This window comes from Chanodichthys erythropterus, chromosome 3 (assembly GCF_024489055.1).
Source record: "Chanodichthys erythropterus isolate Z2021 chromosome 3, ASM2448905v1, whole genome shotgun sequence".
Lineage (NCBI taxonomy): Eukaryota > Metazoa > Chordata > Actinopteri > Cypriniformes > Xenocyprididae > Chanodichthys > Chanodichthys erythropterus.
The window spans coordinates 30,437,183-30,459,988 of record NC_090223.1 but is presented as its reverse complement, the minus strand read 5'-3'; the positions used below and the strand labels follow the sequence as shown (position 1 = coordinate 30,459,988).

The 22,806-nt window shown below is 37.6% G+C and overlaps 1 protein-coding gene across 1 annotated transcript in view; it reads left to right on the top strand.

Annotated features, from left to right (window-relative positions):
* The window catches only part of mrc2 (mannose receptor, C-type 2), a 38,704-nt gene extending 16,873 nt beyond the window's left edge, over positions 1 to 21,831 (top strand). The window contains exons 3-28 of the mRNA XM_067381717.1: positions 356 to 529; positions 695 to 859; positions 1,049 to 1,162; positions 1,967 to 2,110; positions 2,389 to 2,580; positions 2,882 to 3,036; positions 5,684 to 5,788; positions 8,154 to 8,269; positions 8,384 to 8,532; positions 8,637 to 8,854; positions 10,897 to 11,039; positions 11,896 to 11,983; positions 12,285 to 12,447; positions 12,596 to 12,759; positions 13,657 to 13,825; positions 14,048 to 14,190; positions 15,014 to 15,128; positions 15,379 to 15,536; positions 17,234 to 17,342; positions 17,431 to 17,669; positions 17,749 to 17,914; positions 18,440 to 18,589; positions 18,681 to 18,800; positions 18,887 to 19,066; positions 21,447 to 21,473; positions 21,603 to 21,831. Coding sequence (XP_067237818.1) covers positions 356 to 529; positions 695 to 859; positions 1,049 to 1,162; positions 1,967 to 2,110; positions 2,389 to 2,580; positions 2,882 to 3,036; positions 5,684 to 5,788; positions 8,154 to 8,269; positions 8,384 to 8,532; positions 8,637 to 8,854; positions 10,897 to 11,039; positions 11,896 to 11,983; positions 12,285 to 12,447; positions 12,596 to 12,759; positions 13,657 to 13,825; positions 14,048 to 14,190; positions 15,014 to 15,128; positions 15,379 to 15,536; positions 17,234 to 17,342; positions 17,431 to 17,669; positions 17,749 to 17,914; positions 18,440 to 18,589; positions 18,681 to 18,800; positions 18,887 to 19,066; positions 21,447 to 21,473; positions 21,603 to 21,823 — 3,887 coding nt within the window. The 3' untranslated portion in view covers positions 21,824 to 21,831. The remainder of the gene's footprint in view (positions 1 to 355; positions 530 to 694; positions 860 to 1,048; positions 1,163 to 1,966; positions 2,111 to 2,388; positions 2,581 to 2,881; positions 3,037 to 5,683; positions 5,789 to 8,153; positions 8,270 to 8,383; positions 8,533 to 8,636; positions 8,855 to 10,896; positions 11,040 to 11,895; positions 11,984 to 12,284; positions 12,448 to 12,595; positions 12,760 to 13,656; positions 13,826 to 14,047; positions 14,191 to 15,013; positions 15,129 to 15,378; positions 15,537 to 17,233; positions 17,343 to 17,430; positions 17,670 to 17,748; positions 17,915 to 18,439; positions 18,590 to 18,680; positions 18,801 to 18,886; positions 19,067 to 21,446; positions 21,474 to 21,602) is intronic.
* Positions 21,832 to 22,806: the final 975 nt, after the last annotated feature.

Below are 22,806 nucleotides of genomic sequence, written 5' to 3'. Positions count from 1 at the left end.
GTCCCTTAGTTTCATTTCCCCTTTTGTTGCATTCAGATATGACTCAGACACACCCTGATTTAGGCCCATCCAAGGTTTGAATAGATCTATCTATCTATCTATCTATCTATCTATCTATCTATCTATCTATCTATCTATCTATCTATCTATCTATCTATCTATCTATCTATCTATCTATCTATCTATCTATCTATCAAATGTATGGTTTTTATGTTTTTCATGATAAAACATTCCCTCTCCTCTTCTGCATTTACATTTATTCATTTGGCAGACATTTTTGTCCATATTCAAGCTTTATATTTATAATTATCTGTCTTCCCTGGTAATCAAGAGTGCTTTCTGGACTTTTTTATAGAAATCTACACCATCCAAGGAAACTCTCACGGCAGCCCATGTTACTTCCCCTTCCTGTATGATGGCCAGTGGTTCCACAGCTGCACCAGTGTGGGCAGGGAAGATGGCTTTCACTGGTGTGCCACTACTCATGATTATGGAAAGGACCAACGCTGGGGCTTCTGCCCAGTAAAGAGTGAGTGAATTCAGCTGAATCCTGTTCATGTCATTCACAGACCTGACCTGTTAAATTCAGGACATTCTTTCACTGTTTTAGTCTGGCAGCTGGAATGTGAGACTACTGTACATCATTGAGCACACATTCCTGCTCACTAAAATGCATCCCTCTCTCTTTCCGAAGGTTCCGACTGTGAGACGTTTTGGGACATAAACCCTTTGATGGATAACTGTTACCAGTTTAACTTTCAGGCCACGCTGTCCTGGAGTGAAGCACGAACCAGCTGCCAACAGCAGGGAGCAGACCTGCTCAGCATCACTAAAGTAGAGGAACAAATCTATATCAACGGTGAGAGACTGATGGAAATAAACATTATTGCATTATTGAAATTATTTGGTTTGGAAAGAGATTAAAAAGGATTCTGGTTTCTTTCAAAGGATTCTTGTTTTTCTGATTAAAAAACAAGACCAAAATTGCTACTCTCACTTTTGTTTAAAACTCTGTGGAATGTGTTTATAAAGTATGTGTGTACCATAGGTTTGCTAACTGGCTACAGCGCCACCCTGTGGATGGGTCTGAATGACTTGGATCTCAATGGTGGCTGGCAGTGGGCTGACTCCGCCCCTCTCAAATACCTAAACTGGGAAGCAGGTGAGGCCACACCCTCATATAACCACATCCACCCTGATACTGAATTAGTAGAACTTTAGCTATTGAAAATAGCAGCAACTTTTTATTTATTATGTGGCTCTCTATGTGATTCTGGACATTTGAAGCATTCTGCAGTCAAATATTTTCATATAATGACACCAACACTGTTTAAGTTTAGCTACATCTTGCTGCATAACTGTGGTAGTTTCATGTCTTTTGTAGCACTTTACAGTTTTCTTCTCACATACAGTAATTAAATGATTTCAACTAAAATCAGTGCTGAAATCAAATAATAAGAAATGTTTCTTGAGCATCAAATGATTTCTGAAGAATCGTGTGACACTGAAAGATTGGAGTAATAATGCTGAAAAATTCAGGAATACATTACATTTTAAAATATAATCATTTAGAAAACAGTTCTTGGTGAGCATAAGAGACTACATTCAGAAACATTTAAAACTCGTACCGACCCTAAACTTTTGAATGGTGCTGAATTTATTACTTGTTTGTTTACTTGTTAGTCCATGTAATAAATGGGGTAATGTGCAGTCAGCAGATCATTATTTACCCCCTGATAATGACCAGTGATCAAACAGTATAATGACCAGCTGACTACATATTTTTCTTACATATGAAACTTTTTTACTTTATTGAACTTTAAGACTTTTTCTGCATTGTTCTGCTCTCTTTAGAGTTCTTAGTAGTTTTTACTTTATTTGGCACAGAAGATATGAAAGAGCTCATTTGCATTTCTACTAGGAAGGATGTGTTATTATCTCATGCGTGTTTGTGTGTGTGTTGTAGAAATGCCAAGCTATGATGAGGAGGAAAACTGTGGAGTGATCAGCACTGATGCTCAGGGTCGCTGGAACAACCGGGACTGTTCAGTGGCTCTGCCTTACATTTGCAAGAAACGCCCGAACGCCACACTTGACCCCTTCACCACAGGTATGTGCGCAGTGTGTGAATGCACATTTGTGGCTTGTGGTTCACATATAAATTTACACAGCGTTGTTACCGCTGCTTACACTTATACTTTAAATGATTAAATATGCTTTGATTTATTTCAGAGGTAAACCTTGTCTGGCCCAGCCATGCAATTTGAGTATCTTGACCCAAAATTGCATGTTTTTTGCATGCCTTGGAGATTTTAGTTTGGATTCTGCTGATCTACCTGAAAGTCTGCTTTGACTTGAAGATTTCACCTGTGTCTGTGTGTGAAACAGACTCCTGGGCAGATGACGGGCGGTACCAGTGTGATGTAGGCTGGCAGAACTTCCAGGCGGGCTGCTATAGGCTGAACTCAGACAACCTGGACTGGAGCTCCGCCCACAGAATGTGTCAGAAGATGGATGCTAACCTCGTTAGCATCCACACCCTGCCAGAGCTCGAATTTATCACTAAGCATATGAAGAAAGGTATAGACATGCTAATGCCCATTTATAAATATACAAATTAATAAATATAAGATTTTCTTTACCAGTATTTTAGTCTTTTTAGTAAAAACTTGAGATTGTCTTGTAAATTGACTTGTAAATTGTCTTTTTTGTTGAGCATAAACCTCACTAAATTTTGTACATTTTGGACATTAAAAATAAAATATATAGTAATTATAATAATTAAAAAGCAAAAAACAAAAAAAAAACAAGCTTAATATTTTATATAATCTGGCACAATCTCCATGATGTTTCAGACTCTCTCTCTTCCTGTCTCTCTTAGACATAGAGGAGTTGTGGATTGGTCTACATGATACAGCTATGCAGATGAACTTTGAATGGACGGATCGCACTCCAGTCATCTTCACTTACTGGCATCCGTTTGAACCCAACAATTTCCGAAGTGTTAACGAGGATTGTGTCACCATCTGGGGTCCTGTGAGTATATATTATATATATATGTGTGTATACATGGTATATAAAAAAGTTTGGGGTCAGTGGTCACTTTTATTCAGCAAGGACGCATTAAGTTGATCAAAAGTGACAGTAAAGACTTTTATAATGTTACAAAATGTTTCTAATTCAAATAAATGCTGTTCTTTTGAATGTTCAATTCATCAAAGAATCACGACTCAAGGATCAGTTTCCACAAAAATATTAAGCAGTACATACGTTTTCAACATTGGTAATAATAAATGTTTCTTGAGCATCAAATCATCATATTAGAATGATTTCTGAAAAATCATGTGACACTGAAGACCGGAGTAATGATGCTGAAGACGTCACAGGAACAAATTACATTTAAAAATGTATTAAAATAGAAACCATGCCATTTTAAATTATAATATCATTGTTTCTTTTGTATTTTTGATCAAATAAATGGAACAAGTATTAAAAAAATCTGTTTTTATAGTATAATAGTATATATAATTTTATAGTATTATAGTATATACTTTTTTATAAAAGTATTTAAAAAAACAACAACTTTTGAACGGTAGTGTAGAATAAGCTTAATTGTCAAGAAAATAATAAAAAAAAAAATGATATAAAAAATAAAATATAATTTTGGGGTGAAATATACAGATGTGTTCTTGGCAGGTTTTTTTTGGGATTCACCCATAATGTGTTTCAGTTAAAGATATACCCCTGGTTAGACAAGGCTTAAAGGGTTAGTTCACCCAAAAATGAAAATTCTGTCATTTATTATTCACCCTCATGTCGTTCCACACCCGTAAGGCCTTCGTTAATCTTCGTAACACAAATTAAGATATTTTAGTTGAAATCCGATGGCTCCGTGAGGCCTCCATAGGGAGCAATGGACACTTCCTCTCTCAAGATCCATAAAGGTACTAAAAACCTATTTAAATCAGTTAATGTGAGTACAGTGGTTTAATATTAATATTATAAAGCGACGAGAATATTTTTGGTGCGCCAAAAAAACAAAATAACGACTTATCTAGTGATGGACAATTTCAAAACACTGCTTCATGAAGCATCGGAGCACAAATGAATCAGTGTGTCGAATCATGATTCAGATCGCGTGTCAAACTGCCAACGGCTGAAATCACGTGACTTTGGCACTTCGAACAGCTGATTCGACACACTGATTCATCTGTGCTCCGATGCTTCCTGAAGCAGTGTTTTGAAATCGTCCATCACTAAATAAGTCGTTATTTAATTTTTTTTGCCGCACCAAAAATATTCTCGTCGCTTTATAATATTAATATTGAACCACTGTACTCACATGAACTGATTTAAATATGTTTTTAGTACATTAATGGATCTTGAGAGAGGAAGTTTCCATTGCTCCCTATGGAGGCCTCACGGAGCTATCAACTAAAATATCTTAATTTGTGTTCAGAAGATTAACAAAGGTCTTACGGGTGTGGAACGACATGAATTAATGACAGAATTTTCTTTTTTGGGTGAACTAACCCTTTAAAGGGATAGTTCACCCAAAAATTAAATGTTTATCTGATTACCCCCAGCGCATCCAAGATGTAGGTGACTTTGTTTCTTCAGTAGAACACAAATGATGATTTTTAACTCCAACCATTGCCGTTTGTCAGTCAAATAATGCTAGTGGATGGAAACTTCTACTATAAGAGTAAATAAAACTTGCACAGACAAGTCCAAATTAAACCCTGCGGCTCGTGACGACACATTGATGTCCTAAGACATGAAACGATTGGTTTGTGCAATAAACCAAAGAGTATTTATATAATTTTTTACCTCTAAAACACCACTATGTCCAACTGCTTTCAGCACTCACTTAGTGAGGTCTGATCGCGCTCTGACAGCGGAAGTAATGTCTCGCGCATTTACTTCAATGAGTGCTAGACATCACTTCCGCTGTCAGAGCGCGATCAGAACGAGTGCTGAACGCAGTTGGACATAGTGGTGTTTTAGAGGTAAAAAATTATATAAATACTGTTCGGTTTCTTGCACAAACCGATCGTTTCATGTCTTAGGACATCAATGTGTCGTCACGAGCCACAGGGTTTAATTTGGACTTGTCTGTGCATGTTTTTTCGACTCTTATTAATAGAGTTCCCATTCACTCCCATTATTTGACTGACAGACAGCAACGGTTGGAGTTAAAAATCATAATTTGTGTTCTACTGAAGAAACAAAGTCACCTACATCTTGAACGCTCTGGGGGTAAGCAGATAAACATCAAATTTTCATTTTTGGGTGAACTATCCCTTTAAGCTAGTCCCAGACTAAAATGCATGTTTGAGCCGTTTTAACTGAAAACAACTTGTACTGACAGATCTTAAAATATGCCAGCACCATTGTTTTGAATCAAGATGCACACCAGTAATGTTTCTAGTGAACGTTTATAAAAGCTACTTAAATACCCTAATTGAACTAAGGCCTAATCCTGGCTTAGGCTAAGCCCTGTCTGTGAAACCGGGCCATAGTGTTTCAAACCATATCCTTTTAGAACTGCCTGACTGATGTTAATGGCTATGAATCTGTTTTTCTTTAAACTCACGATTAAGACAGCAATCCTAAAAGGCTAAATTTACAGCAGCTTCATAACGATAACCCCTCATTATACAGTATGTGTGTGTGTTTGTAGGAGGGCCGCTGGAACGATAGCCCATGTAATTACTCGCTGCCCTCGATCTGTAAGAAACCGGCTCAGAAAGCTGACGACCGGATAGAGGACCACGGCTGCAAACGGGTAAATCAGGCTGTTGCCTTTCTCCTTCTGTCTCCCATTCGTCTTTGTCATTCATCCTTTTTTTATTTGTTTTAATCCTCTAATTATCCTTTCTTGTTTTGTTCTCTGCAGCTCCTGCAGTCTTCTGTTTGTTACTTCTGTTTAGCTGGATTTCCCCCCCTTACATACTTTCTGTCGCCCTCTTTTTCTCTACATAAAGCCTCTATTCACAGTCGCTGCTGTGTCATGCTGTTAAAACTCCAGATGTGGTCAGTAGACCCAGACCTGCCACAAGCATACAATAAACAGAGAAGTCTGACTCACACACGCTAGTCTTCATAACTGTTTTCAAAAAGTTTGAGGTCATGGACCAAGTTACACTCTCACAGACACAAAATATGCATACGTCGGCTAAATTTCATTCTCATTGCCCACGTCTCTCACCCCTCCATACAATTCATTCAGGTCTCTCTTTGTGAAACCATCTTTGTTTTAAATGAGTGTGTGCATTATTACTGTTACCTTGCTGTGACCCTGGTTAAATAAGAGCTGTGACCCTGCACGCCATCAGCTAGGTCAGAGTTCAGAGGTTACTTGTGGACACCATAAAGCTTTAAAACAGTTCTTGCACATTTGAAACCAGGGCATTGCTCTTTGGTTGTAAAAGTGTCTGATTGGTTTTTAGCCTGATGCTGTGCAGTTCTGGTTGGTTGCACTGTGATGTTCTGCTCCAGAGATATGTGTCCTCTAATGTAGGTCTATGGGATTTTTTTACCTGTTTATCATCCACCGGACAAAAACAAGTCCTAATACTTGCAGAAGTAATACAGCACACATTTCCTCAGTAAGCCACACAATTTGAGATATCATTCATATCTGTATAGCACAAATGGATGGTTATGAATATTTTGGGTTAGGAGGTTGTTTTAATCACAAATGAGAACAGTAGTAAAAGTGATGTGTGCCTTGTCAATTTCATAAAATTGCAGTGCTTTACAATATATTATCTCTTATTTCTTTCTTTTATTTTTCTACTCCACAATTTACTTTTACTCCAGCCCCATTCAAACTTCATTTTCAGCAATTTTTGACTTATACTGATAGAATGTTCAGTCATTAAAATTAACATAATATTTGCAAACTGAATTGTGATTGGTTTATTATGATTGATTGATTGATTGATTAACTCTACCATTCAAAGTTTGGGGTTATCATGATTTTTAATACTTTTAAGTTCATTATTTTATTCAGCAAGTATGCATTAAATTAATCAATATTGACAGAAAAGACATTTACAGTATAATGTTATGAAAGATTAATCTCAAATAAATGCTGTTCTTTCAAACTTTCTATTCAACAAAGAATTCTGAAAAAACAAATCAAAATTTAATTTTAAGTGTTTTCAACATTGATAATAATAAGAAATGTTTCTTGAGCAATAAATCATCATATTAGAATTATTTCTGAAGGGTCATGTGACACTGAAGTCTAATGGCTGCTGAAAATTCAGCATTGCATCACAGGAATGCATTATTTTTTTGTCACAGGTTGCACTTTCTGCAGATGAAAATCTAGTTTTAAGAATTTAATTTGTTCAGTTTTTGGAACGGGCTGCTAAATATGGAGTCATCGTGATTTTGTGATTGTCAGACAGTGAGGGAACACATCTGTCTCTCTGTGATGTCTTAAACAGCGTAGCAGACAGCTGGCAGACAGGTCAAGTTACTGCCTCTTGCCAAGCGCTGACGTGTCACTTAGATACATTCCTTAAAATGTGTGTGTCAGTGTGTGTGTATGTGTGTTCTTGTAGAAATAGTTCACGAGGACACGAATGTGTATAATGACATGGGTATTACAATGTAAACATGGTTTACACGTCCTCGTAAATCAAATGGCTTACAAAACAAAATTCTAAAAATGCCAAAAGTTTTATGTGATGATGAGTAGATTTAGGGGTAGTGTAGGAGGATAGAATATACAGTTTGTACAGTATAAAAACCATTACGGCTATAGAGAGTCCCAGTAAACCACATATGGGGGATCATTCATTTTGCCATAGGTCAAAAATTCACCTACTGACAGAACCAGCTTTGACCAAGATTCCTTGCTAGTCCAGACTGGTTTATGCTGGTTTGTGCTGGTGGACATGCACTTAATTAGAAAAATTAAATGCAAACAATTAAAGTACAAATTGCCACATTATGCCCCCCACAAATGGATTACGTTCAGTTGTAACAATACATTAAACATTTAAAAATCTCTGGGTTAAAATATATGCTGAGCTGTTCAGGAGCATCTACCAGTGCATTATTTTTCAAGCAAGAATAATAAAATGCATTTTAACACAGCAAACTTCTTTCTCTTTCCTTCTGTTGACTCTCCTCAGGGTTGGAGATGGCACAGTCCTTCGTGTTTCAAGGTTGGAGAAGAATCTCTAACCTTTAATGATGCAAAAGGAATGTGCGCTAGCAACAATGCTACACTCGCCATTATTAATAACAGGTACTGGACTCAAGCCTAGCAACATGGACTGGATTTGTATTCAGCTTGTGTGCTTTTTCCTGAAGTCACTGAATTATGAAGTAACTTATGAGGTGCACATGTGTGTGTTTCCAGGTTTGAGCAGGCCTTTGTGAGCAGCCTGGTGTTTGGACGGTCTGATGACCAGTTCTGGCTCGGCCTGTATAATGAGAACAGCACCGGCCCTTTCCGCTGGATAACAGGGGACGAGCTCACATACACCAACTGGAACAGAGACGAGCCAGGTACAAAAACACGCACACACATGTGTGCACCTGAGTAGCTTGTGTCTTTTATCATTTGGTACTAAACCATAAAAATGCTAATCATGAACCTGCTTGATGCGCAGCACGGATGAAGGGAGGCTGTGTGGTGATGGTGGCAGGTCAGGCCATGGGTCTGTGGGAGGTGAAGGACTGTGCCAGTGTCCGCTCCAAATACATTTGCAAACAGAATCAGGACTCTTCTTTCATCCCCAGCCCTCCTGTTCCTCAGCCTACACCCTCTCTGACAGGATCATGCCCATCAGGATGGAAAAGCACCAATAAGTTCCACCACTGCTACAAGGTGTGTCTGTCACAGCTGTGCGCCTCTTCGGAACTGAAAATGCCTTGGAAATTCCAATTTGAACTGAATTTGTATTTGGATGCAGAATTATGATTAAATATTGTTGCTAAATATAAACCGCATTACCACACAGATCCATATATGTGACCCTGCCTGTCAAAACCGGTCATAAGTCACACAGGTATATTTGTAGCAATAGCCAACAACACATTATATGGGTCAAAATTATAGATTTTTCTTTTATGCCAAAAATCATTAGGATATTAAGTAAAGATCGTGCTTCATGAAGATATTTTGTAAATTTCCTACCGTAAATATATCAAAAATGTATTTTTGTGAGTGCATATGCATTGCTAAGGTCTTCATTTGGACAACTTTAAAGGCCATTTTCTCAATATTTAGTTTTTTTTGGCACCCTCAGATTCCAGATATTCAAATAGTTGTATCTCTGCCAAATATTGTCCTATCCTAACAAACCATGCATCAATGGAAAGATTATTTGTTCAGCTTTCAGCTGATGTATACATCTCAATTTAAAAAAAAATTACCCTCATGACTGGTTTTGTGTAGCCTGACTACGTCAGACTTCCTACTTCCGCTCAATTTCATTTCGCTTCTGTACTCAGTCTGAGACAGCGTCAGAGCTTTCTGTTTACCACCGGTCTGGAAACAGCCGGGCCAATCAACGAACAGAGGGCGGGCTGAGAGCCGTGACGTAGATGTTAAGCGCCGAGTTTTACATTGTAGGTTAGAGAAATCGAAAACCGAAACGACCGCGGAAATGGGAAACGAGACACGGGATGCAATTCGCTCTGTTATGGAGAACATTCAACTCTTTTTCAAACTGAAGCCAGAACAAGAAGAGTGTTTGATAAACATTTGTTTTATCATGTGTTTACAACAGGTTTACAGTGGAAGTTCAATCATAGATTTGAGTTCGATGCATGATGTCTGTGCTTCGATGCGGCTGTACAGGCACATAACATACGTCATAACTAAACGTATCTGATTGGCTTACGGGTAACCAATGATTTTAAACTTCAGACAAGCGCCCCCTGGCGAGAGAGAAAACACTTCTCTATTATGCCATTCCAGACTCTGTCTACGAAGCAAAGTGAAGTAGCAGAGTCTGGTATTACCAGGCTAGGTTTTGTGGTCCACGGTCACATATTTTATATCCCACTTTATCCACATACAAGTTCAAAATGATTGATTCAAATCAAAATGATTTTTTTAAATTGCAAAATTAATTTTTTTTATAACCCAGCTCTTTATAAAAAGTTGGATATATAAGTATGTCCAACTTTATTTGCATAATTGTACCATATGTTCGCATAGAGCATAGAGTGATTTCATCTGCTTGACTGCGTGTATTGTTGCAAAATGTAAACTCGTCCAAAAAAATCGTCCAGCTCTAATCTGCTAAATGCAACTACAAGTCATGAAGAAATGTAGATATTTTAAACATTAACATCATGATTTTCTATAAAGCTGCTTTGAAACAATGTATATTGTGAAAAGTGCTATAAAAATAAATTTGACTTTGCTTGAAATATATATATAAAAAAAAGTATTTTAAAAAAGTTTCTGTATGAATTAATCATAAACTCTAGAGAAATTAGATTATATTAACATTTATTTTCACATATTGCTCTAATTTAACAAAGTCTTATAATGTTGTCAAACAAATCTGAAAACAATGTAGTGGACATTTCATGTTGCTGAAATTGATGACTGCATTCATTGTTTTGACAGTAATGAAACTGTTTTTAATAGAAATTAATAAGAAATTTTATAAATCAGGGAATAAAATGTCACAGTTAATGATAAATTTATCAAAACATTGATAATCACAAATCTTTTGAGTTGAATTACAATCCAATAAATTCTTCTTCCAGTCATTCCAATTCAATTCCAGTTCAATGTCCGGTTAGCGTGGCTGTATAAAAATTATAAAAAATTTTACATATTCTTAAAAACTGAATTTTGTCTAGCCCTGGTGTCAGTGATAAGGGTGTTGCCTCATGGCTGTACTTCTGTAGGTCTTTCATGCAGGTGCACTGGAGAAGAGATTGACTTGGATTCAAGCTTACAAATTCTGCCAGAAACATGGAGCTCAGCTCGCCAGCTTCAGCACACCGGAGGAAGAGGCTTTTGTCTTCCAGATCCTCCATGAGGCCTTTGGGTAGGTGTGTGTGATGAAGGGTATAGGTCTAAAATCCACCCCTTAAGAAACACTGTGTATTTGTAATGTGATTTGTGTGAGAATGAATGTTGTTGTAAAGTTTCCTTTTTTCACCAGTTTTTACACTCAAATACCCTTAAAATAGTTAGATGTTTGTTATGTGTAAGATAAGTTATTATCTAAGACAATAGGTGTTCGATGTATATTAGATGTTATCTGCCAGCTGCAGGCAGGGAGGAGATGAAAATGGAGACATGAAATCAGACATTTTCGGCTTCCTGTAGTGACACTCACAAGGTGTTTGTGTACTTTATCACAGATGAAGTGGATTAGATGCAGTATTTGTCAAATACACAGATGTCTCAGATGCTTTCATGAAGCAACAGAAACACTTTTCATTCACTGCTTCTGTACTGCAGAATACAGTGTCAAATGTACAAGAATAAAGTTCAACACAAGCCTATAGTATTTAAATACCAATAAAGTGGCTCTAATTATTAATTAATTTTTAAAAACAGTGTTATTTTGATAAACATGACACAATATAACATTAAAATGACATGAAAATACACAGTATTTACTGCTATAAAAACATGGATTTGTGAGCATCAGCCAAGCTGAATGTGTCAGAATAAGCTCAAAACACACATGAACATAACATTGTCTTTGTTGAATCAGGCCGATCGTGAAAAATTTCTAACCGGAATGCATTGCGTTTGTCAAGCACGGATCGGTCTGCACGGCGCCTCATTAAGCCGAACTCAGCTTTTATAAGTAGAATGCATCATGTGTAGACTGCTGGTTAAAGGTGTAGTACTGTATAACAGTTCTGCCTTCTGATTGGCTGTGTGTGCAGGGAGGCGGAGGATCACGAGCAGCACTGGCTATGGATCGGGATTTCACGCCGGAATAGTGACAGTTGGACATGGAGTGACGGATCTGCTGTGAGTTTCTTAAAATGCTGTGAATTTTTCATTGTATTTCATTGCACTACAGCAGTGTGTATACTGACTATTTTAATAGTAATTTGGAAGTTTGCTGAGGACCTGGTTGAGAACCAATGCCAAAGAAAAGATAATTTACAAAAACGTACTACCATTGTATTCTTTGTAGTACCATGGCAAATATCAATGTACCATGGTATTGTGATCTGCTGCCATTACTTTACTATGGTACCACCACATTAGATTTGTGCTAGGAATTCTAACATATAAAGTCAATGATTTTCTTTTTTTTCTCTTTCAGGTGACCTATCAGAACTTTGGCAGAGGGAATTATGGTTCTGCTGAGTGCGGAGCAGCTAACATGGCTGACACCAACTGGCTGGTATCACATTGTGAGTCTGAGCTAGACTGGATCTGCAAAATACCCAAAGGGAAGGTAGAAGAAGAACCCGAGAGCCATGAAGGTCTGTCACAGTGCATGTTACCATTTTATCTTTTTTTGCTTTTAGAAATGTAAGACTGTAATATAATCAAAACAAGCTTGTTTGTGAGCTGAATATGATGTTTAATCTAAGAAATGTGAGATTATTATAAGTGTGTGTGTTTGTGTAGACACTGGTTTAGAGTGGGTTGACTTTGAGGAGGCCCAGTATAAAATGTTTGAACACCGCTCCACGTGGGACCAGGCTCAGAGGATCTGCTCGTGGTTCGACGCTTCCCTAGTCTCTATGCACTCTCCTAAGGAAAATCAGTTTTTGGTTAGCACTTTACGCAAGGTACGCACACATAGCAGACCCAAACACACACACACTCTCGTCTAAGATGTATGCTTATAAAAATGAATGTGATCTGGCATCAAATTAAAATGAAAATGAAAAAATGAAAAAAACTGCAGCATTTCCTTCATGTCATTCCAAACTCACATTATTTTCTTTCTTATATAATAACAGACTATAGAATAACACAAGACGTGTCACTCATATTGTTTTGAATGGGAGAAAGTGTAACGCGCAATATGGCGGAATAAGTCCCGCCTTCTAAATAAGAGCCAATCGCTGACTGGTAAAGTCATTGCATCACTTCAGCGGCCGTTAGAATCACCGGTTTCTATAGAAACAGTCAGACGCGCGCCTCCGACCATTTAGGTCTGCGCATTAGCTTGATCCATCCTGAAAAATACATTTTTTTTGGTCATGATTCGAGCGTTTAGAAACTAAACTTATGAGCCGGTTGTTATTAGATTTCATTGGTGATTTCAAATATGAAATTTAATCGTAAGGTTGACGAACAGTTTTGAAGAATCTGATGTTTCCCCATTCAAAGAGATAGGAGCTGCATGATGCCCAGGATGCCCGAGAGGCGTTTCAAAGATGGCCGCCGAGTGAAATGAATTGTCTTAAAGGGACTTTGATAATACTCAAAATGAAATTTTAGACAGAATGTCAGGGTGTTGACTGGTAACAGTGATTTATATTGTGAATATCCTATATAAGTATAATTTTGAGTTTCACAGATGGTAAGAAATATGGAGTTGGAATGACATTACATTTCATTTTGGGGTGAATATTTTGTACGTAGGAGAGTATATTTACAAATATTTACTTTTAATCTTGACTCAATATGAAATGTACTTGGAATACCAACCAAGATTTGTGTTTTTCTACTGTGTCTAGATGTCCCGCAAAGAAAATGATCTGTGGTGGGTTGGGTTACACACATTTAAGAATGATGGGAGATTAAGGTGGTCTGATCATTCGGTGCTCAACTATGTGTCCTGGGGACTAGGACAGCCTCGACCAATCAGCAAAGAGCCCAAATGTGTCCAAATCTCCGCCTCAAAAGGTTTGAGCACTTTTACACTTTCATATAGAAACAAAAAAATATGTCATCTTTACCTTGATTTGACATGCAACGTTTTTAACTGCACATTTTTAAACATTCATAATTTAATAAACTAAAGTAGTCCTCAGGCTTAAGGTTAAAAAAATTTGAATGTCTAATATAAGGCAATAATATGTGATTCAACATCAATGAGTTTAGTAAATTGCTTTAATGTTTTCTCAGGTGACTGGTCAGACCAGAAGTGTCACGTCGATCTTCCGTACGTGTGTAAGAGGGTAAATGTGACGGGTACCATCCCCCCCACACCCGCTCCTCCTCTCGTACCCGCCGGCTGTCCTCAGGGCTGGAGTCCTTTCCTACACAAGGTGAAAACTCCTTTCCCAGATCCTGTCTGCTTTTACACTTCCAAGGCTGTTGCATTAAAATTTTGTTTTGTTGATTATTTCCATTTCTTTTGGTTAATCTATTATTCATATATATATATATGTATATATATACTTAATACCTTTTAAGAAATGTTTGATTACTTTGACTGCAACTGTTCGTCTTTATAAGCATACTTAAACTCAACAAAAAACAGTGATCCCAACTACAGTAATTTTATTTTTTGTAATGTGACATATTTCCGTTTGAAATGGGATGTTAATTGAGAGAAATGTTGGTCATGTCTTGATTTTATCAGGAATTTTGTTAGGAATTGATTAGATCATGAAAAGTGGTCTATTTTTATTTATTTATTTATTTATTTATTTTAAATTTTCACAGATGTAGCAAATTTTACAAATTTTCACAGTCGTTGACTGTCTTGATTTTATCAGGAATTTTTATCAGGAATTTTGTTAGGAATTGATTAGATCATGAAAAGTGGTCTATTTTTATTTATTTATTTATTTATTTTTTTTTAATTTTCACAGATGTAGCAAATTTTACAAATTTTCACAGTAGTTGACTGTCTTGATTTTATCAGGAATTTTTATCAGGAATTTTGTTAGGAATTGATTAGATCATGAAAAGTGGTCTATTTTTATTTATTTATTTATTTATTTTTTTAAATTTTCACAGATGTAGCAAATTTTACAAATTTTCACAGTCGTTTCACAAATGAAGCAAGATATTGCATTTTGGTTATATCTTTTTTTTCCTTTAGAATATAAGGAAAGATTTCTGTTTTTCTCCTCTTTCCACCAGTGTTATAAGGTGTTTGGAGAGGAGCTGTCGAGTCGTAGCACTTGGGAGGCTGCCTCCAAGACGTGTCTGACACACAAAGCCACGATAGTGACAGTGCCAAACCACAGAGTTCAGGGTAAATCAAACACACACACACACTGACGCACACACGCTACAGAAGAAAAGCTAGGTTACATGAAAAAGCAAGAAAGAAAATTGTGAAAGAATAAGAATCATAGACAGCTATTATAAATATATGGACTTACATGCCCCAATGTCTCTGATGTTTAGGGCCCTGCTTTCAATTTGTTTGTGTTGCAATAACTTGTGTGAATGGAAACAGACTAACCTCTGAATTTTGTCTATTTCTCTCTCTCTCTCTTCAGCGTTCCTTGTGACTCTGTTACCCAACAGCAGTTTCCATGTGTGGGTGGGGCTCACTTCAGAATCTCAGGCTCAGTTCAGGTGGTTTGAACCCGGGTTGCTTAGCTACACTAACTGGGCCCCTGGAGAACCTGTGGACAACAGACAAATGAAAAGCCCGGTACTGGATTTTTTTTATGAATGAATGAATGAATGAATGAATGAATGAGTCAGTCAGTCAGTCAGTCAGTCAGTCAGTCTATCGGGTTTTTGCACAGATTTTTTTTATGAATGCCCAGAATCAATCATTCAATCAATCTATCTATCTATCTATCTATCTATCTATCTATCTATCTATCTATCTATCTATCTATCTATCTATCTATCTATCTATCTATCTATCTATCTATCTATCTATCTATCTATCTATCTATCTATCTATCTATCTATCTATCTATCTATCTATCTATCTATCTATCTGTCTGTCTGTCTGTCTGTCTGTCTGTCTGTCTGTCTGTCTGTCTGTCTGTCTGTCTGTCTGTCTGTCTGTCTGGTTTTTGCACAGTTTTACATTTATTCCAAAATAATAACTAAAGGCAGTAACAATTTAAACAAGATATTTTATTTGTGTACTGATGTTCAGCTGTTCTTTTCAATAGTCCTTATTTTCAGATCATTCGTAAACAAGCTCAGTAAACACAAAGATGTACTTTTAATTTCACTAAGCTGATTTCTCACTAAAAACCAAGCAGTCTTCATATTTTTAGGTCATTTTAAGTTTGATTCTGAAGTGACATAAAGCAGTGATATCTAAGTGGGTGAGTTGTTTACTTACTTTATAATTAGTCTTCCCATTAGCGCCATCATTTTTGTTCATTCAGACAGATACATGAACATGCACGAAAACAAGATTTATCGCACAAAAACCAATAATCATGAAATAACTTGTTTTCATGACAGATTTATTAAACACATTAAACATATACATTAAATAATCAATACAGGTTAAGTAAAATATAATGAATATAGGCTAATAAAGTGCATATATTTAGTGAAAGGTTTCATTTCTCTAGTGAACTAACAAGCTGTGAATGGCATTTCTGAGAAAAATGCTATATTGTTTACAAGCTGTTTCATTGATGTCTTTCCGCGGTTCAAACACAAATTGATCGATTGCATAAGATACATTTCTGTAAGTTGTATATCTTTCAACATACCTTCTGATGTTCATTTAAATGTTATTCTGTAACTAGTATTAAAGAAGAAGAGATGATCGCGTTCACTCGTGCTCCTATACAGCGATCTGTCACGCCACATCAAAGAGTGACAAAACAGCATTTATTGTTTGAATTTCGTGATAAAATGGACAGAATTTGAGGGATGACACTTTGTTTCTTATTGAAAGTAGTAAAACACAGAGCTTATTGCTTATTGGTGGTCAATGGTGGTTAAAAGTGGTTAATGGGCTACAACTCTGTACTCCGTATGAACCGAAAGACGCTTACCGACAATTTTAGGTACAAATACGTGTACCGTTACACCCCTTATATCCAACCCTAACCAATCATATCCAATTATAGCGCAATGGAGGCATTGCTTCTTCTCACATGACTTTCCCCAATTCATTATCAATTACCCTTCACCAAACCCATCGCATGCTTTAGGGGGTCTGTTTAAACTCAATGGTCTCAGAGGAGGCAAGAGATGTGGACTTGAGCTGTAACTTTACCTGCAGGTGTCGCTGGTTGCTGGACATCTGTCTGGCTGTCCGTCCGTCCGTCCATTCAACCATCTGTCTATCTTCCTACTTACTTACCTACCGTCTGTCTGTCTGCCTGACCGTCTGCCTAATATATGCATATGTGTGTGTCCCATTAGGGTAACTGCGTAGTGCTTCTCCATGGTAGTCCTCATCGGATGATGGGCATGTGGGCATCTCGCAAGTGTGACGCAGAGAAACATGGCTTCATCTGCATGAAGGATAAAGGTACAGGAACGTCCCAAATTTGACAGGCACACACAAATATGCATTGAATATATGCTGTGTTATATATCCTGTGTGCGTTTGTTTCCAGACCCTGCCTTGCCACCTGGCATAGACCCTCTTCCCCCATCATTAGATGACTCATTAGAATTTAATGGAGTGCAGTACCGGATCCTGCAGAAGCGTCTGGATTGGCATGCAGCTCTGCAGGTGTGTGAATCCGTTAACGGAACACTGGCTGCAGTACGGGACCCTCGGCAGCATGCCTACCTCACCCTCCTCCTCAGCACTCTCCGCAAACCCGCCTGGATTGCACTACACAACGATGGGGTGAGTGACATTGTGTGCATGTTGTACGTCTCTTCTCCTGACATGTCAGAGCTTCAGCAAAAGCTTCTTGTATTTCCAGGGGCGGAGCTACACATGGTTGGGCGAAGAGGAGATCACTTTTAGCGACTGGCGGGATGGAGAGCCCAATCACATGTATGGATGTGGTCACATGACCACTGAGGGCCAATGGACTGTTGCTGCTTGTAATACAAAATTAAATGCAGCCATCTGTGAAATTAACACGGGTAAGAAAATCTTACAGTATATTTCAGAATGGCATACTACCAGAACTGTTTTTGTAGTATGCTGTGGACAGTATGTCAATTTTTTATGTGCATGGAACTCCCAGATGAAGTAGCCTACTACTTTGACACAAATGTGCAATATGCATCCACAGTTAAAGGGTTAGTTCACACCAAAATGAAAATTCTGTCATTAATCACTCGCCCTCATGTTGTTCCAAACCTGTAAGATCCTTCGGGACACAAATTAAGATATTTTTGATGAAATCTGAGAGATGGCTGTCCATCCATTGACTGCCTTTGCAACTTGATCTTTGATCACATATAAACCTTGATCAGCGAACATAAACAGAAGTGGGTTCTTGTGCATCATTCAAGTTTGGTTGAGCCAGAATTATATTGTGCAGTATGCTGGTATTCCATTCCAGACATAGCAAATGTGTGTTTGGATCTGTCTGTGGGGTTATTTTTGCACAACATTTGCAGGTGTGGTCTAATTGCATTTTGCTTGTTCTGTTTCTGTGTCAGAGAAAAGGATAGACCACAGGTGGATGTATCCGGGTTTTTGCCCACAACCTGTAGGTAACTGGTCCTGGGTTCCTTTCAGAAACCACTGCTACTCGTTCATCCTGCACGAGCTACAATTTAAACACGAGGCCATGCGCACGTGTGGCAAAGGTAACGTCCATTCACAGGAAATACCAACAAGAACGGCACAGGAACATATTACATGCAATAATCTTAAGTAATCTTGTTTTTTCTTTCTCAGTGGGAGCTAAACTGTTGTCAATATCAGATGAAAACGAGAACGGTTTTGTGTGGGAACACATGCAAAGTTTTCAACAACAGGCCCATGGCGCTTGGCTTGGAATGATTTTTAACTCCAAAGGCAAGAAGATTAATAATTAACACTTGTTTCCTTTATGATTTGGATCTCCTTTATCTAGACCTCTGTCTATGTGTTTGATTCTACAGAAGGTAGTCTGGAGTGGTCCGACAGTGAAACAGTGGACTACAGTAACTGGGAGCAGCAGGACGCTAATCTGAACATGCTGTCCGCCAACAGCTGCTTCTGGGTTCAGAGCAACACTGGCCTCTGGAGGCCTGGGTCCTGTAAAAACCGCACACATGGAGTCATCTGTAAACGACCACGAGGTATGAACTGTCACATTCATATTGGAAACATACCATATAACTGCATATAGAAACAAGCTACACAAAAGCACAAACTTATTAAAACATTCCTATGTGTAATGACAATGTCATCAAGAGTTTGCAAAAAAGTTGTTATTGAAGGATGGGGCAGAAAAAGTAAAACCCGTAGCTCATGTGTAAGCATAGCAAAGTATTGTTGCTCATTTTATATCCAAAAGTATGTGTACATAGAAGTCTTTTTAGCCTCATTGATTTCTGAAGGTCAGTAAGCAGGTGATAAATGGTCAGGCAAAAGTAATTTAAAGATGCATTCACTTGATCAAAACTGACAGTAAAGACATTTATGATATTATAAAAACAGTTCTTTTGAACTCAAAGAATCCTGAAAAAGTAGAAAAGGTTGTGTCCCAAATGATGCACTTATACTCTATGTACTTATGTACTGTGTACTTATCCGTGTAGTGTGTGAATTTTATAAGGATATTTTGTCATTAAACATTGGAGTCTGATAGCCCCTCCCCCTCTGCAACATAATTAAATCTGCAACACTTATTCCACACTTTGTTTTTCTCTGTTAATTTAGTGTATCATCCGGGTATTTAAAGTGTACTTTTTCTTTTTGGAATTTTCTGTATTAACACACTACTCACACTATTTATACTTAAAAACGTCATAGAATAGTGTATAAGTACGCAAATTGGGATGCACCTATTGTTTCTACAAAAATATTAAGCAGCACAACTGTTTTCAACATTGATAATAATAAGAAATGTAACTTGAGTAGCAAATCATCCTATTAGTATGTTTTTCCTGTTTTGCCTTAACAGGAATAAATTGCTTTTTCAAGGGTTAGTTCACTCAAAAATGAAAATAATGTCATTAATGACTCACCCTCATTTCGTTTCACACCTGTAAGACCTTTGTTCATCTTCAGAACACAAATTAAGATATTTTTGATGAAATCCCCTGTCATTTCTGCTATGGTATTTTTTGTAGCAGGCTTCTAGGTTCTGCGTTCTACTTTTTTGAACGGCGGCTCAGTACTGGCCGAAGATGTTCACGTGTGATGCTGACGCAGGAGCCGGCCAATAATGAGCCGGCGTTCGGACGTAAACACGGAAACGCAGCACTGCACCAATTGTGTAAAGCCCCTGGTATACTTCAAACAAAGTTCTTTTTCATTCTTCGTTTAGGGGTAAAACAAAGTTCGAAATGCATGACCAGCGATATACTGTGAACGGACATCTGACGCCGCACACACCGCTGAGAGCGACGGTTAGATGAATATGTAAATATGTGCCGTGCACTTTCTTCACGGTAACAAAATAAACACAACAAAAAATGAGAAAACAGCAAGCATTTATTATAGAAAGTATAAGAAAAGCGTCCAAACATAATAACAGTCACGTCACGTCTTCATATAGCACTTTATTCAATAGATTGCTTAAAATCAAACAGCTTTACAGTATCAAACATGAAAAACAGTGTTACTGCACAACACATTTTGTACTATAAAGCGGCTATCCAGTGTGTTCATGTTTTCACCTGCGGAGCTCTTACCTCAACGAACTCAAACACACGAAATGAGTCAAGGACGTGTCCCACGCGAATGAAGGCGGAGCCTCGGCGCACACCTCCTGTTACGTTATTGTCACTGACCAATGGTAGTACGAAGGTGTTTTGCAGCTGGAGCGAACTTTTCCTGAACGTTCGCTTTGGCAAGCCGTTTCAAACTTCCAAAAAGAACACAAAACAAACTTCGTTTTGGCCTGATTTTGTTCAAAATTACGTCATATCAGTTCGTTCTTCGATTTCGTTTGAAGTATACCGGGGTCTTAACAGTCAAACAGAGCATAGAACTTTTTTTTTTTAATAAAGTCGTTATTTTTGGTTTGTTTTTGCGCACAAAAAGTATTCTCTTAGCTTCATAACATTAAGGTTGAACCACCGTAGTCATGCAGTGACGAGTGGTAATTTCGTTGCTTTCAATGGAGGATAAAAAGCCTCTTGGATTTCCTCAAAAATATCTTAATTTGTGTTCTGAAGATGAACACAGGTCTTACGGGTGTGGAACGACATGATGGTGAGTAATTAATGACAGAAGTGTTATTTTTGGGTGAACTAACCCTTTAAAATAATAAATTGCTTATTGTAATTTCACAATATTACAGTTTTTACTGTATTTTTGATCAAATAAATGCAGCCTTGTTCAAAAACAGTACAATATCTTACCAACACAAAATGGTAGTATATAACAAGAAATAAAACAAATAAAAAAACTAGACTAAGTTGACCTCAAGGAAAAAATTAACATCTAAGAATATATGAAATAGGAAAAATACTTATACATTGATTTACATTTTTTCCTTTTTTTCAATAGGAGCCGCAACAGAACCTGTATTTCACTGTAAGTTATAATCATATTTAAACCTCACATTTACCTAAACATTATTTAAAAAAATCTACTGAATGAATAATCATAAGGTTGCTTGTAATTGTTTTATTTGAATATTTTGATTTTTCTCTTTTCTTCCAGCTGAGGTCGACCATCTCCATGTATTAATTCAGGTCCTGGTGGCAGCGCTCGTTCTGATTGCTCTGGTGGTGGGTGGGATTTATCTGTATCGTAGGCGGAGTTTTGGCTCCACGGGCGCCTATGAGAGCGCTCGGTACAGTCGCACTAACTCCGCCCCCTCCGAAGAAGCAGAAAAAAACATTCTCGTTTCAGACATGGAGTTGAACGAACAGGGCGAATAATGCTGGAGGTGTTCAAACTGATTCAAGCACAATAATTCTGCTAAGGCAGCAACTGACTGAGAGAATTTACGTTTAAGAAAAAAGAGTTGCGGTTTTGTTTCGTGGTTTTTAAAGACACTGAGAAAGCTGTGTAGAGCGCAGCAGATGATCAACCAAAATCAACAGAGGCGAAACTTTTTTTCTCCCAAGGTCCATCCATCTAAGTCCGTCAGCCAATCAAATTCCACCATCTCAGAGGAGCTGTTTGGATTGGCTAGTGTGGAAAATAGCATTTTGTTTTTGTTTGTTTTCTTTTTTTTTTTGTTTCTTTATCCGGATATGGAAATACAGTTTGTATGCATATTTTTCATGTCATAGTTATCCTTTAGTGCCAAAAGGGAACAAAGTCCCCCGAAAAATCACATTGACTGGAACTTCCAGACTATGAGAGCGCACAATCACACACACTACAAGGTAATGCCACAACAGTATTTCTTTTTCAGACTGTGACTTTTGAAGTTATTTGTTGTGACATTTTTGTTGCTCTTTTTCAAAATTTGTGCAGCTGAATTTGATGTTCTTTGGGTCAGAATCCAGGTCCCTCAGGGATCCTTCTGAAAATGATAATCATAATAATTACGCATCAAATGAAACGATGGTACGTTTGAAGTTCAGTGGTGCAGAACCAAAAAAAAAGAACTGCGGACAGAAATAGACAGATGAAAGTGCATGAGAATGAGCCTGTCACAAGCACCGCAGTATCTCTCTCTCTAATCACATGCTGAAACACAGAGCTGCCCAACAGGAAGTCTGACCTCACTGTAACGATTTGCTTGATCTCAGCTGGTGTGATGAGCTCATGTAAACGCTGAATCCAAACAGTACATGGAATGAAACTTACACTTTGTACTTCTTTCTTTACTTTCTCTAATTCTTCATTTCAGTCCTTAACTTTTCCCTATTTTCTTGCCTTCCTTTTTTCCCCCCTCGACTCTTGGCAAGGC